Source organism: Diospyros lotus, chromosome 10 (genome assembly GCF_014633365.1).
Source record: "Diospyros lotus cultivar Yz01 chromosome 10, ASM1463336v1, whole genome shotgun sequence".
In the NCBI taxonomy this organism is placed as follows: Eukaryota; Viridiplantae; Streptophyta; class Magnoliopsida; order Ericales; family Ebenaceae; genus Diospyros; species Diospyros lotus.
In genome coordinates, this window is record NC_068347.1 from 20905086 (window position 1) to 20920303 (window position 15218).

General features: G+C 35.4%; 1 protein-coding gene across 6 annotated transcripts in view; it reads right to left on the reverse strand.

Annotated features, from left to right (window-relative positions):
- Window positions 1-113: 113 nt before the first annotated feature.
- LOC127810840 (G-type lectin S-receptor-like serine/threonine-protein kinase At4g27290) overlaps window positions 114-15218 on the reverse strand; it is a 97286-nt gene continuing 82181 nt past the window's right edge. The window contains exons 1-8 of one of the 6 annotated variants that reach the window (XM_052350402.1): window positions 5011-6488; window positions 4639-4764; window positions 4342-4499; window positions 3272-3482; window positions 2958-3195; window positions 2731-2881; window positions 1906-2215; window positions 733-974 (exon numbers count right to left, since the gene is read on the reverse strand). In XM_052350402.1, the coding sequence (XP_052206362.1) occupies window positions 1910-2215; window positions 2731-2881; window positions 2958-3195; window positions 3272-3482; window positions 4342-4499; window positions 4639-4764; window positions 5011-6295 (2475 nt within the window). In that variant the 5' untranslated portion in view covers window positions 6296-6488 and the 3' untranslated portion in view covers window positions 733-974; window positions 1906-1909. Of the gene's footprint in view, window positions 135-732; window positions 975-1787; window positions 2216-2730; window positions 2882-2957; window positions 3196-3271; window positions 3483-4341; window positions 4500-4638; window positions 4765-5010; window positions 6491-15218 lie in introns of those variants that run through there. The other 5 variants (XM_052350403.1, XM_052350408.1, XM_052350407.1 and 2 more) reach the window with 5 other exon arrangements.

The window sequence follows — 15218 nt, forward strand, 5'->3', positions numbered from 1 at the left end:
AACTCTTGTGAAAATTTCATCTGCAAGTGCTGAGTGAAGATAGGTAAGTGCCTCGAACTTCTTTGTGTACTCTTCCCTGTGATGCTTGATCTGTGCCACTGTAGGATTGTTCGGAAGAGGTGCTGGACCATTCCCTGTTTCCACACCTTCCCACAAATCAAGAGCTTAAAGATAAGCTTTTATCTTCACAGCCCATGACTGATAATTCTCACATGACAAAACTGGTGGTGCAGAAACTACAGAATTGCTGGTTGCTATTTTGAAATTTCTAATTTTGATCACAACTTGATAGATCCCTTAGGATCTAAAAGAGCTTTGATACCAATTGTTGGTGATAAAACTCTTGTATATGCATTACAAAGAAGATCTCCTTATATGGGAGACAAATACATCATGAACAATACAAGTCTACAACTACTACAATTTTTATCTAGATTTGCTGGAAATAAGGATTACCATTCCATTTTAAATAACTTGACTTGTTAATCTTAGAAATTGATTTGCAGCAACAAAAAATATCAAAAAATAGATTTTTTGCAACTAAACATTGTTATTAAAATACAAAGCAAAAATATCACGCTTGCATTAACAATCTGTTTGTTTTGACATATAATTTGAATTTAGTTACTGTAACTTTGTGTTGATTCTGTTTGTTTTTACTTTTCTTTTGCAGTCTGTTTGTCTTTCTATAATAATCTTGACAAGTGATTATGTATTAGTTTTTGTTTAAAGTCTTTTTATGATTTAAATCATTTGTTAAGCATGCATTTCCTTTCAAAAAAGAGTGTTTAAGACCACTTCATATTTTAAGGGTCTTATTATTATACAATTTACCAACCATCAAGTTATGTTCAGTACACTTTAGTTGAGAATTTGAGAATGCTGTCCTGTAGTTTCTTCTAGTGTAGTGAGAAGCAGGTACAATTGCATTGTCCATTCTTTGCCACATTGATTTCTCCACCCACTTTGTTCACCTGTCAGCACACTCATCATGAGAGAGAATAAGAAGATCCTTAATGAGTTTGTGTAGGAAATTAAGTACAAGATTAATTGAGAAAATTAAAAAAATTACGAGAAATCCTTCATTTTGAATGCTGTAGTTGGAGCTCAAATAAGATGCAATACGACTTAAACAGAAGTAAGAGTACGACTGCATACAAAAATGATTTTTTTTTCTTGATCTTAGCAAAATTAAGAGTTTTGTGTACCAAAGACACCCCATTGTTTCAATAACAAATTTTAGTTCCTAAATGTAGAACGGAGGAAGCTTTAAAAACTAAATTATATTTGTTTTCATCTTTCAATCATAATGAGTGATATAGTAAAAGATTGAAGCTTTGATGAGTCTACGAAATGATAAACCCTCTGATATCTAAATGAAAAACATGTAAGTGCTTAAATTAAGGACTCATTTCAAGTGACAAAATGTGGAAAAACAAGATAAAAAGGAAACTGAAAGTTTCTGTTTACTTCTCCCCTTCTCTTTCACTGAATTGAGGACGAGTCTCAGTAAATGATAAATTTATTCTTTTGTGGCTTGAAGGCCATGAACCCAAGTTGGTAAAATAGACTCTTGTAAAGAAAGAATAAGACTATGGAAAAAAATGAACATTCTCAAATTCTCGTTAAACTTTCCTATATTCTAATAACAAATTCTAATTCCATACAATACCTTAGAGAAAGCTTTAAAAGCTAAATTCTATTTGTTTTCATCTTGTAATTACAAATGGATGATCTAGTAAAAGATTGCAGCTCTGAGTCTACTAAATGATCAGTGGTCTAATGACTTAAGGAAGAACATGAAAGTTCATGGACTAACTAGCCCGTTTCAAATGATGAAAAATTCTAAAAACAAGATCATTTCCAAATTGCACACAGTTATCACCCAAAAAGCCAACTTTGTACCTCTCTATCGAGCTTCTAGAAGTGTGATGGTGATCTCGTTGACTGAACTGGGTGTGTCTCTACTTGTTGAGTACTCAGACTCAACAACTTTCCTTTCAGTGAAAAAGCCAGGTTGTTTTGGTTGAGGTAGTGCGCCATCGTTGCCCAGCATCAAAACCACAGATGACATGCTTGGCCTATCTTCTGGGGATTGTTGTACACATAATAGAGCCACTTGGATGGACCTCAGCATTTCAGATACATATATTGAGTTCACTATGGCTGCATCAACCACTTCTAGTGCCCTACCCTCTTGGTAGAGTTTCCATGCCTACTTAGAAATAATCCCAAAGGGCATATAATATTAGATAACTCCTCAAATTTAAATCACATAGAAATGTGAGCAAACTCATTTGGTAAATTTAGTGTGATAGAGATGAAGTCTCTTAGTAATCCTACTTGAATAGAGATCAAATAGGAGTAACAACAAAAGGCCTAATCCCATTGGGCATTGGGGTAGTTATATAAATAGACTCTAGTAGAAATGGATAACATGTGTATTTGTGCGCGCGTCATGATTTAGTAACTAAAGTTAACTGGAGTGTGAGTGATTAACTGTCTTGAGTTGTGAAGATTGCGACTTTGTGCAAAAACTAAATGTTCATTGATTTAGTGGACTTTTTGGGTTATTGTGGGATCGTGGATGACATAGGTTTATTGAGACCGAACCAAATTAAATTTCTATATTCTGTTTCTCTTGATTTATGTGTGTTATGTGATCTGATCCTAACATACAAGTACAAACACGTTCATGTGCAAGAGAAATTAGTAGACAAGAGGACTCACATGCCCAAGAAGGTTGTGGAGGTGGTTTGAATGAGAGAACCCTCTGTTTCTCTTTCCACTAACAATCTCCAACACCAACACGCCAAAGCTAAATACATCTGATTTTACTGAGAAAATCCCATCCACTGCATACTCTGGAGACATGTAGCCGCTGCAAGAAAACAATAAAAGAAGAAAAAGAAGAAAAAAAAATTGAATTACATAGGATATGTTGTATAGGTTTTTACTATGTGCCGACTACTCTGTTCGTATTGGCTTCTGTTTCATTGGCACCAAAACTCCTGGCCATGCCAAAGTCTGATATCTTTGGAGTCATGTCAATATCCAACAAAATATTGCTAGCTTTGAGATCTCTATGGATTATTCTCAATCTGGAATCTTGATGAAGATAGACAAGCCCTCGAGCTATGCCGTTGATAATGTGGAAGCGCTTAGGCCAATCCAGTAATTTGCTTAGAGTCTCATCTGTCCAGAAGTTTGAATTTGTTAACTAAAGGCAGTTTTTGAATGTAAAGAAATAATGGTTTTGAGAGAATCAAACCAAAAATAAACAAGTTCAAGCTTTTATTAGACAGGTATTCATAGATAAGCATCTTCTCTTCTCCCTGAATGCAGCATCCTAGAAGTTTCACAAGATTCCGATGTTGGAGCTTGGCAATATATATAACTTCATTCTTGAACTCATCTGGTCCTTGTCTTGAACTACTTGAAAGCCTCTTCACAGCTATTTCTTGCCCCCCTTCCAGCACACCCTGACCATAAATAACAACATATAAGTTATTCCATCTTCAATATTCTACCTTTCTGAAGCCATGTTTCTCTCTCTCTCTCTCCCAGTGTCTAAAATGTTCATTAAAAAGTTCTGTTATGTTAGAATGTGTTTCAAAATTGATTGAGATGGTTGTCAACAGTCGGGTAGGATCGGTTGACAAGTAGAATACATCTGTTGACCGTTATCATAAGCTTGGCCGTTAGAGACTGCAGCTCCAACAGCCAAACCTTAATCTGTTACTAACTGCTTTTATCTTTTCCTTGATGACATCGAAGACTTTATAAATAGGTACAGAGCATAATAAGGAAATCACGGAAAGAAGCTACTAAGTCTCTTGTTTCTCTGAGTGTATACCACTGTAATTGAGAGAAAGATTGAGAGATTGTGAATGCACGGGAAGAGCTTGTAATTTTCTGTAAAGTTCTTGGAGTGGTTTCTTGTGTGTTATATACAGTAATAAAGTGTTCTTGTTTCTGCAGTGGATTGACTAGGGATCTCCGCTGCTATGAGTAGAATTCTGTTCTGAATTTGAACACCTAATCTTGTGTGTTCATTGCGCGTGTGTGTACTTGTGATTGTTCTGGGTTTTTCCTTTGCATTCTTGTATTTTGTTTGTGTTCTTGAGTTATCAGTCGAAAGCAAAATCATCAACAAGTCGACAGGAATTCACATGTTATGACTACTGAAAAGGTTGTAAAATTTCCATTCATGTAGCTTCTTTTGGCCAACTGCGCTAAAGCTGCCTGTTGACTATTTTTCTTAAATAATTTCATGGTCTTCTAGTGTTATGATGCATCCAACAATAGGAGGAATCGTGTCAAAGAAATATACATTGTTACCTTGTAAACAGGGCCAAAACCACCCTCTCCCAACTTGTTGTGCAATGAAAAGTTATCAGTAGCATCCACAATTGTAGTCAAGTCAAATGATGGTAACTGCAAATCTTCCTTGTGGCTTTTACTGGTTTCTGTGTGACTAGAGCCATGACTCATAATTCCTGCAAAGAAAGGAAAAGAAACCATGCTTTTTTCAAGTTGCTTGTTTGCTGGAAATTTATATAAGCAAGCATGCTTCTTCCAAGGTGAAACTAGAACTGGTTTATCATGAGTGACTCATTACTCATATGGATCAGTTACCTGTTCTCTCGAGTTGCCTGTGTTTCTTTTTCCAAAAATACAAACTCAGGCTCAGGCATAGCAGAGACACTCCAATGACCAATGTCAGACTTACTATAATTGCTTCTCTTCTCTTCCCTTGGGATCCTGCTCCAGTCCAAGGACATAGCCATGAGACTATGCTGAAAACTTGGTTTCCCCAAATAGAGTGTATAGTTTTTTGACTTCTTCATTTTTTGAATACTATGTTCTCTCCGTTGAGTACTATATATTATAGTGCTGTTATGAAATCATTTTGTTTGGAAAAAAAGAAAAGGCTCAGAATTTGCTATTGTCAGATAGCCAGATAATAGCCGGAAGTTGAGGCGATGAGAAGTGTGAATTCAAATATACCTAACTCGGAGGATGCCATTTTTACATAGATATCTTGCCCATCATCAGTCTCTCTGATATCAACCAGGCTGCCCAACCACATCAAGCAACCACTTGCTCCTTTCCTTATGTCTAACCTAGCATAGGCCATACAAGAGCAATTCCCCAAGCACATTTTCCTACATTCCTCAAGTGTCATGCTTGTGTTAAACCATGAATTCCGAGTGTCTGGCAACTTGAGCCCGGAATATTTCATGAACCCTTCTCCTTCTCCACCACGGCATGCCAACGGCACCCTCCTAATGCACCCACTAGACCAATCTCCGCTGTCCCAATTGTTTTGGTGCCTTGGGACAAACTTATCCAAACACCCACATTGTGGGCTGTTGCCAATGTTGCAGCTTCCATACTCGCCACAGGATGCATAGATATCGCAATTATCCTTTGGTATTTCTGAGAAAAGGATCCAACCGCGATTATCAGTCCATGTCCAGCGCTGCATCACACCAACACTCTGATTCAGCACGCTTATTGAAACAACTGAGCTGTTAATAAGCTCATAAGTGTAATAGACCTCCTCCTTGCTGAAAACAAAGCTATAGTTGAAAATCTTGTTCGGTTTCAAGCTTGTTCCAGAGAAGGTAAGGCCATTCCATGGTCCAGGCCGATATTTCTCAATAGCACCATTCCTCAAAAAGAATTGTGGGTATCCGCGAGTGTCAATCCTGTATGTATTACCTGGGGCTGGATCATCGTTGCTCTTCCACGATGACAAGTACCTATCGAGGTCGGTGATCAAGTTCTTCCCAAGCTTCATGCCAGGTAGAAAGGTGTTGCCTGGATAATCAAAGCTCTGCCAGAGAAAGTTCTCTGGGTTATCATCATTTGCTTCTCTCACAACAAGATTTCCTGAATCCAGCAGCTGCGCGATTGGATCTTCTACGCTCCTAGAGGTATTGGAAGACCAGATGATGAAGCCGGTTTCATTATAAAGATTAAGAATTCCAGGGCTGGATATCTTCAAGATGACTGATTGATTGGTAAGGGGAGCTTCTCTGTTGGCAACCCACACCACAGTTCGGGTTGTTATTTTCTTGTACCAAATTCCCAAGTAGAGATTCTGGGAACTACCTGGTCGGAAAAATCCCAATTCGAAGCTGCCGCCAGACGAAACTATTGTTTCATTCTCTCTAAGGAACTGAGTTGTTGTTATCCTGTCAGTAGCTTCTGCTTCTGAGATTATCAGAATCACGATAACAGAGGTTAAGGAAAGAAACATGGAGAAGCTATCAGTTGATATCCTCATTGTGCTAGCTGTCGAAAAATTTTCTGCTTTCCAAAGAATCGACTATGGGAGACAACGGGGACAAGTCAAGTTTCTTATTACATATAATCACGCCCATTTTCCATTTTCTTCGTCATTAGGTCATGAGCTTTGACCTTTTATAACTCTTTTCGCACCTCTCTTTCTATCAGTGACCTACTACCCTTTGGACCTTCTGGTCTACTTGCCCATACATTGATTTCGACCGGACATATACAAATTTTATCGAGGGCAAGGAATTTTGGAACTGTCTTGTTGGGCAGCTAATTCTTTGGAAGACGCTAGTATTATTATTATTATTTCAGGAATTGCCGCCAACGATCGCCATTGCTTGAAGCTCCAATATCACTGAGCAGGTTTCTCTTTCAAATTTCCGGGGACCAATCGCACACTCACATCAAAAGACCAATTTTTCGGAGGCACGCTACAATAATTTACAATTAAGAGGTATTTAAAAATGGGCTAATATATAGTTTATTAAAACATTTAAACTATTAGGCGCTAACAAAAATATATCGTGCAATTATACCCCCCAAATTTATTGAGACACAAATATTATGTAAATCTACCAAGGCATCCCTCTCAATTTATGTGTTAAAGAACTTAAGTAAAAAAATATAAGCATATAATTTGAAAATATACCTGGATCGTACTAGAATAATCGACCAACTGATTTGTCTAACAACCTATATAGAAGAAAACTATAAAAACTTTTTTTGTCCACCCTGTCTATCCAAGACTTGGAATGGTGATGCTGAAAATGATGTATGAGTGGTCAGAAAACTGAATTTAAGTACTGTGTATTTTTTTCTATGTTCTATGTCTATATATAGATATCACACAAATATAGATATGTACAGACATATTTCTTTAAAATTCAAATGTGGAGAAATTTGAAATTCAAATTCTAACCACTTATCTCGTCACTTTGTTTGCTAAGGAACTTATCCCATAGTAATTGCAAAGTCTAACAATCTCTTATTTAGGTACATGGGATAATGCTCAACTCATCTCTTTATACACGACGTCAAGGGGTGTGACCTCGATAACAATGATAAATATATTATATCAAACAATCACTAATACCAACATAGTACTTCCCTGCATATAAAAGAAAAATTAAATGAGGGTAATGTCATCTATGCCTTAAATAATATATATCACATTAATCAAATACTTCCAATCTCTCGAGAGTAACTTTGAACATCATTTGATCATCATTCAAAGTTCCTCCACTCATGATCATCACACAAATGATCGTCCAGACTATGAGATGTAAAACTAATTATATGATGTGGTATAAATTATTTTTCATAAAATTCGAATAAATCCATCTCTTGGTTCAACCATTTTCCCAGTCATAGCCTGCCTAGTTGTTTATTTTTCATCCAATTGGGTGACATACTAAAGTAGTGTAATTGAACCTCAACTTCATGAAATAAGTTTAGGTCAGAAGGCATATATAAATAGGGTCCCATACAATGACAGTCGTATATACAAGTGCATGTTGTATGACGTGTATGCTACGGTGGAGCTCCCATTAATCAAGGATGTCACCTTTGAAACAGCGTACAGATGTTGGCCCAATCACCAGATAGACACTAGCCTAAGTCACTCAACTCTTTAGTCATCACATCCAACTATTATCAGGCTTAATATGGAATTTGAGATAGATCCATATTCGACTCCTTAAAGTAAGCCTCATTTTAGCCAAGTTAAGGCAATAATAACGAAGTTGAATACCCCTCACGTATTAAGGCACTTACACTGACCACATTAGTCCAAGAGTAAGCTGTCTCATCTTGCATACCACACAAGTATCAAGGCAATCATCTGCATGGGAAGACCTATCCAAGCCTGGTGACATTCACGAACATGTGCAACTATTTCAATATTTTTCATCTCAACAACATAATGTCATCATGAAAATAGAAGGAAGATAACAAATATCCATTAGTACAAAACAATATGAATGTCATAAATAGTGATCAAACGTGGAGTTCAAATTCTATGTAATTTCATATGCTTTACATGGGATTCAAAAACATTCCTATTAAATAGCTTTGTCAATGGGTCAGCCAACATTTCAGCACTAGGAATATAATTCAAGATCACTTCCTTGTCCTTGACTAGTCCTCTAATGTAGTGATATCTCCTTCTTACATGCTTTCCTCTATCATAAAATTTAGGGTCGTGTGCTTACTGTTGGAATACACGTACGGTGGTGTAGGTAAATTTAAAAATTTTGCTCATCAAAGATACGCAGCAAAATACATACTTACACACACCATACATAGCTTGGGTATTTAAGCAACACGCTATTTCATCATATGAAATACAATAAATGACATACATGTAACCCAATATCAGCTGGTGTATAGAAACTGTTTCTATACTAAGACTGATTCCGCCTCAAGCTGTGGTGGGTCTAGTCTGTCTACATCCAGCAAGCTACCCAGTACCACATCCAGTCTTTGTCTCGTGTTAGCGAAAGGATGTTGATTCACAAGGAATCGTGTGTCTCACCGTGTGTAACTCTTATGTACCTATAAATCAACAGAAAAAGAAACGAAGAAATGAAGAAGTAGAAGCTAAGCCGTGAAACCTTTTCAATTTCTCCTATCTCTGTAAATTTTAACCTCTACTGCCCCTTTTAATTTTGTGCCACATGGACATCGCTAAGATCAGTAGAGGCGACAAAAATAATCGACTGGCTCCTTAGGATCAGTCGATCGATTTCCACCAGGTCGAAATCTGATCGACCAGCCTCCTCTAACCTGTCGACCCCCTGAACCCTTCAGGCTGTTGACCGGTTGTGATGAAGTTGTCGACTCCAACTGCAATTTCTGAAGAAACTGCTATCTAATTCACTAACTTTTCACAAATCAAGTTATTAACACTTAAATGACATCCAAGACACAATAGGTGCATAATGCCGATCTCAGATGCTACACTATATGGTATGTGACTTTCTACCTTCACTGCTTGCTAGTAAACAGATAACACCAAAACCCTTTTGGCACCGACCGAAACACCTTGACCAATCATCACTCCATATTGCGATGACGATCTATAAGGTCCTGTGAAATGCCTAGCAACGGTCCAACATAATATAGAAGGCAATAAAGTCTAACTTCAAGTGAGCCTATTACAGTTGATGATTATCACGTACTATAATCCTTTCGTCACCTAACGTCCCGACTGAGAGAGAGTCATGAAATGATAAACTCACAAACTTAGTAACTATGTGTCCGATCTTGTTAGCGTGACTAGATAACACCTTAGGAAACAATTTCTTGATTAATTATACTGCCTTGGTTAAAGACTTTCTGTCACACTAACAGTTGACCACATAGGGCATTCACCTCATTTGTGATGATGGGGGTGACAAATTGTATCCCTGAACACCTGTCTCCATATACTAACAATACATATCCAAATAGATAAACGTCCCTACCTCGCAATTGGATGGTTCAACGAATTAGTAAATCCTGCATACCAAAACACAAGACAACCATGTCAGTTCAAGTCTAAGGATCAATACACAATCATAACTAGACGATATGATCATTATCCACAATGCCATGTGATCAGTCATTTGTGTCACATTCAACGTGGTGTTCTATAACAATCACTCACGAGTTTACTAGAGACATTCTCATATCACATGTGTTAGTGTATGCCCTATGAGCCAAGTGTGATGAGCTCATAAATGATACATTAAGGGGGCGTTTGTTAAAATGAGCAAGATAAGATAGTATCAAGATAAGCTTGGAATGCTTTTAGGACCAAGATATGAAATGGTTAAGATAAGGATGGGAAGCATTCCAAGATTTCTATCAGATTGTTTGTTAAATTTTTTGGAATCCACTAATAACTATATTTTTTCTTTCCATGTGTTTGTTAATGCATATGATAAGCACCAAGGTACGGGTTCTTTTACCAAAATATCCCTATTATAAAATTCATTCAAAATTATTTATTAACATCAACAATAAGTTATTTCAAGAATAAATATCATACTTTATTATAATAATGTAATAAAATCAGCAATAGGCAAATAAAATAGAAATATAAAATAAATTTCTGTATTAAAAATTCAATGTTTAACAATAAACCAAAATATTGCCTTTACCAAATAGTTAATATCCCAATTCAATTTTTGACAATAAACCAAAATAGTCATTACGTGCCTTTACCAAATAGTTTCCATCCCAATCCTATTGCGAATAACTAAGGACATAGTTAATTATATCAATCCTCGCAGTAGGAGCAATAATGCAGAAATGATCAAGTAACTCTGGCTTTCTTCCAATTTCACTAGCAACCATGAACCTCTCATTTATGTTTGCAAATGGGACAGCATCCAAAAATTTGGTTAATTCTTCCCTCTGTTGCGATCTCTTTCCTAATTTATCATCAATTGAGCACAAACTTTTCTCCATTCTCTCTGACATCTTGTTAATAGAATCACTAACAATTAAAAGCTTATTTGAAGAGTTATCTGCTCCCATCCTCCTCTTTTTCTTACTCCCACTCTTGCTGGAATTAGGGATAGTCTTAGTTGATGCAGCTTCCTTTCCTTGCTCTTCCAGATTGTTAACCTCCCTCCTCCCTTGGTTGTTGTTCTTGACGATTGTTCAAGTCTTGGAGTATTTCACTAGGTGACTGGGTATACTCCCTGGTGTCTCTATCCTTTCCCCAAATTTCCACCTAGTTATCATAGTATGACATGGATTTACCTTTCACATACTTCACATATTTGTCTTTCTGCAAATTTAAAATTAAATATTTGTCACCAATATGATTTTTTTTTCTAAATCAAATAAATAATAACAAAATTAGTAAAATAAAATTTAATAAATTAATCATTACCTTTTCAAACTCAGCCCATACCTCTTCACTATCACACTCAATCATCTTAAGTTTGTCATTCCAGTCAAATCTAGTGTTATTCATCAAAGTTTGAAGACAATTGTAGAACCTCTTCCATGTATCCATCTTTGAAGTGATATGTGGTACAGCTTTCAAGTCTATATCGAGGAAAAAGGCCTTCAGCCTAACTTGTAGTTTAGCCAAGTAACACCTTTCCACTGGTTATCCTGCTTGAACTTAGGATCCTGACTTAACTCCTTTAACAAATTCAACAGAGCTCATTCTTCATTTACCCTTCACAACCTTCTAGACCTACTGCCTTCTCCACCATCAATAGTATGAGAAGTACCTCTAGACTTTCTTATATTTTTTCCTTTAGAATTTTTTGAGTTATCTATACTTTCCATCTCTATTTAAAATAATGATTAAAGAAATGTTTATAAATTTTATGGTTAAAAATCCAGAAAGATATAAACAAATAAATTATATTACAAACAAATCAAAAATTCAGATGTGACAAACATAAAATTATAAGAAGAACAATGAGTTTTTTTAGTACATGCATAATTTAATTCTACAATTCACAAATAACAAAACTTACAAAAAAAATTCAATTCTATAGTTCATTACAAACACTCCACATTTGCACAGTACACATAAAAAAAATTGTTCAATTCTACATGTCACATAATACATAATTCATCAAACAACAAAAAAATTAATCAATTCTACCTAGTTGTGTACTCATTCCACATTTGCTGGGCTTTATGCAACCGCCATGTTGTCCACTCTACGGTTGGTTCAACAACATTTACACTATCATCAATATCAGCATTCCATTCATTATAGTTATCCTTTATATATTCATCAACTAATGTTCCCATCTATTTTTAAATGAAATTTTGTAAAATACAACAAGCAATAATAATTTTGTTAACTATTTCAGTAGAGTAGTAAGAGCCATAGCCTAAAATTTTCCAACGAGTCTTTAAACTACCGAAAGCTCTTTCAACTACATTGCGTGCTTGGGAGTGTCTCCAATTGAAGTACTCCTCATGATTTTAAGGAGGAGGATGTCCACTTTCGAAGGTTCCTAAGTGATATCGGTAGCCCTTAAATGGTGACAAAAAACCAGGTCCATTTGTGTAGCCAGAGTAAACTAAATAATATTTTCCTGTAAATGTTAAAAAATTAATTAATTACTTAAATATCTATAACTCACAAAATTTAAAGATAAGTTTTTACGAAATTTGCTATTTGAAACTTTGAAGCCATTAGAATTTGTTATTGCATCTCTCAAAACTCTACTGTCAGCTGCTGAACCTTCCCATCCTGGGTAAACGTACACAAACTTGCCAAATCTATCAATTACTCCAAGCACATTGGTAGAAATTTCCCCTTTTCCATTTCTATAACAAGTCTTTTTATCTTCAAACACTGTTACTTTAATATAGGTGCCATCTAGTGCACCTAAACAACCCTATACAAAATGAAAATATTTTAACATTAATATATGATTAATGTGTAACTTCAAAGCTAATTCAAAATTACTATAAAGGATTACCTCAAAAAACTTCCAAGGCATTTCCAAGCAGTTTGTTGATACTGGTTCAGGATCCACAATCATCATTGGGTAAAGTTTTAAAATGGCAGACAAAACTTTATGGAAAACCTTACTAATGGTTTGCCATGATCTAGTTCAATCAGTGTTTTGGTATCTATTTTTCATACAATGCGCACAAATATTGAGAAAAATAGCCACCGCCTCTTCTATTGTGACAAACTTAGTTTCTTTTAAACCAGCATACCTCAACAAATTACATAACATGCCAAAAGTTCTCATATCCATTCTTATAGTGCATATTGCAGTTATGTCATTATGGAGCAACTTGTTAAGTTGTTCCATCTGTGACCTCATTTTGATGTAAATTAGATCTCTACTAGGATTTCCTACCTTGCTGGAGGTAGGTTCATCGAAATTAAGTTTTGATATTTTTGCAATAGCTATAACAACACTTGCAATAGATCTAAACAACCAACATATTACAATTATCAGCCATATCAATCCCTCAGGATCATCATCAATGCCCCAAGAGTCCTCGTCCCATTCAATGTCAATCTCCTCAAGATCCATATTATCCATTATGACTACAAATATGCAAAAAAAGAGTAAATGAGAACTTTTGGCCAAAGAACATTATTTTTCAACACATAAATAATTATTGTTGAACAATCAAATAGATAATAAGAGGTCACATTGTGGATTGGAAATGTTATATAAAAATTAAATGCTCTATTGTTTGTTTTTGCAAAATGTCATCGACCTTTTGGCATCAACCTCAACAGCCACCTGAAGCTCATCATTTTGTGACTTCTTGCGACAAACACAACCGGCAGTGTTAAAAAATGAAAGAAAATAAATAAATGAGATTCTAAATGTAAACCTTTTCATTTATTAAAAGGAACAAAGTATAGGACGTGTGCACTTGAAGCATTCTGAACCCTTTGTTGAACTGTTTCTGACTTATTTTTTCTTGTACAGAGTGTATAATCTATTCATGCTTAGTAGGTGGAAACATATAGGAAGAAGAAAAGGAAAAATGAAACTAAGTGGAAAAAATGCTTTCTTAATATGGGCTTTTATTTTCTAAACCACATGAAACCAAACTTTTTTAGAGGCACATCTAAATGCCCAATCATGCTTTTATCTATTTGGCACATGCTATTCAATAAGGATTACTATTTTTTTTATTAGTTTTGACTTTTTATACATCCTAGTATATCTCCCCTCATTAGTTTTAAATGGCTCCCAATGATGAGTCTTTTGTTCCAATGATCTCTGTTTGATCTTCAAAAGAAGAGACTGCTAGCAATGTGTTAAAGTGTTATGCAGACTTCTAGAATTCTTACTCATTAACCAAATGACCTACGCTTACAAAGTTAACTCAAATTCCATTCAATTACTGGCCAGAAATGGATTTTTCAAAATTTATTATGTGGGTTGTCCTTAATTTTGTTGATGAGTGCATCATTGATTAGGATGGAGCAAAAATATCAAATTTTTGTAATGCCTTTGCAATTATATTACCTGTTCTTTTAAGCATGATATACGTTGATGGCATGGCTTTTGTACATCTTCGTGTTAGCAAATGTTTCTAAGTTCTAAGACAGTGCATAAATTTCTCCCCTAGATTTTATCATCATTTTCTTTCCTTTTTCTTGTTCATTGATCTGGGAGTAGTGATGCATAGTAGTTGCAGTACAAAAATAAGATTTCTTTATTGTTAATTTCTATTGCAACATGACAGTGACAGTTATAATCCAGTGCTTGGAGTTATGGAAGATGTTCTTTCTTCAAGGAATTATGATGGTGGCTTTGCATCTAAGCTTATGGTATGTGGTTTAATCAAGTTAAATTAGGCATTATTGCTACTATTTCATGTTTCTGTTAACTAGTTTATAGGCAATTTCTTAATTGCTTTTTTTCATCCAGAAGTAGAGAATAAGATTTACAGTAACATAATACAATGAATAGAGATGAAGATTAAAAGAAAATAAAAGAAGATTGTGGTGGAGGTGATGATTAACAACAAAGAAAAGAAAAGATAAAAATGGAAAATGAAGAAGATCTACCTTCTTGTGCTCTTTCTGTGGAGGGATGAATATGAAAGGAAGATGGACAGTTTTCCTCTGCAACTTCTGTGGAAGGGTGAAAATAAATAGTGAACATAAAATAAAATAAAAGAAGATAACGTGAAGGACGTCGAGGTTTTATGCAAGGTTAGGATTGTAATTTAGGTTTATCTATAAGATGTCAGATAAAATTATCTAAAGGGTGAGGCCAGATAAAATTATCTGTAAAAGTTAAGATAAGGGGTCACGTGATAGCTATCCCAATAATGGTTAAATAATTTTAACAAACACGTTGGAAAGAGTAGAAGCCCGAGACGCTTCCCATATCTTGGTTTTTCCACCCCTTATCTTAGTTAATAAACGCCTCCTAAGATGTAAGTCACTGTAGGCTTCACAA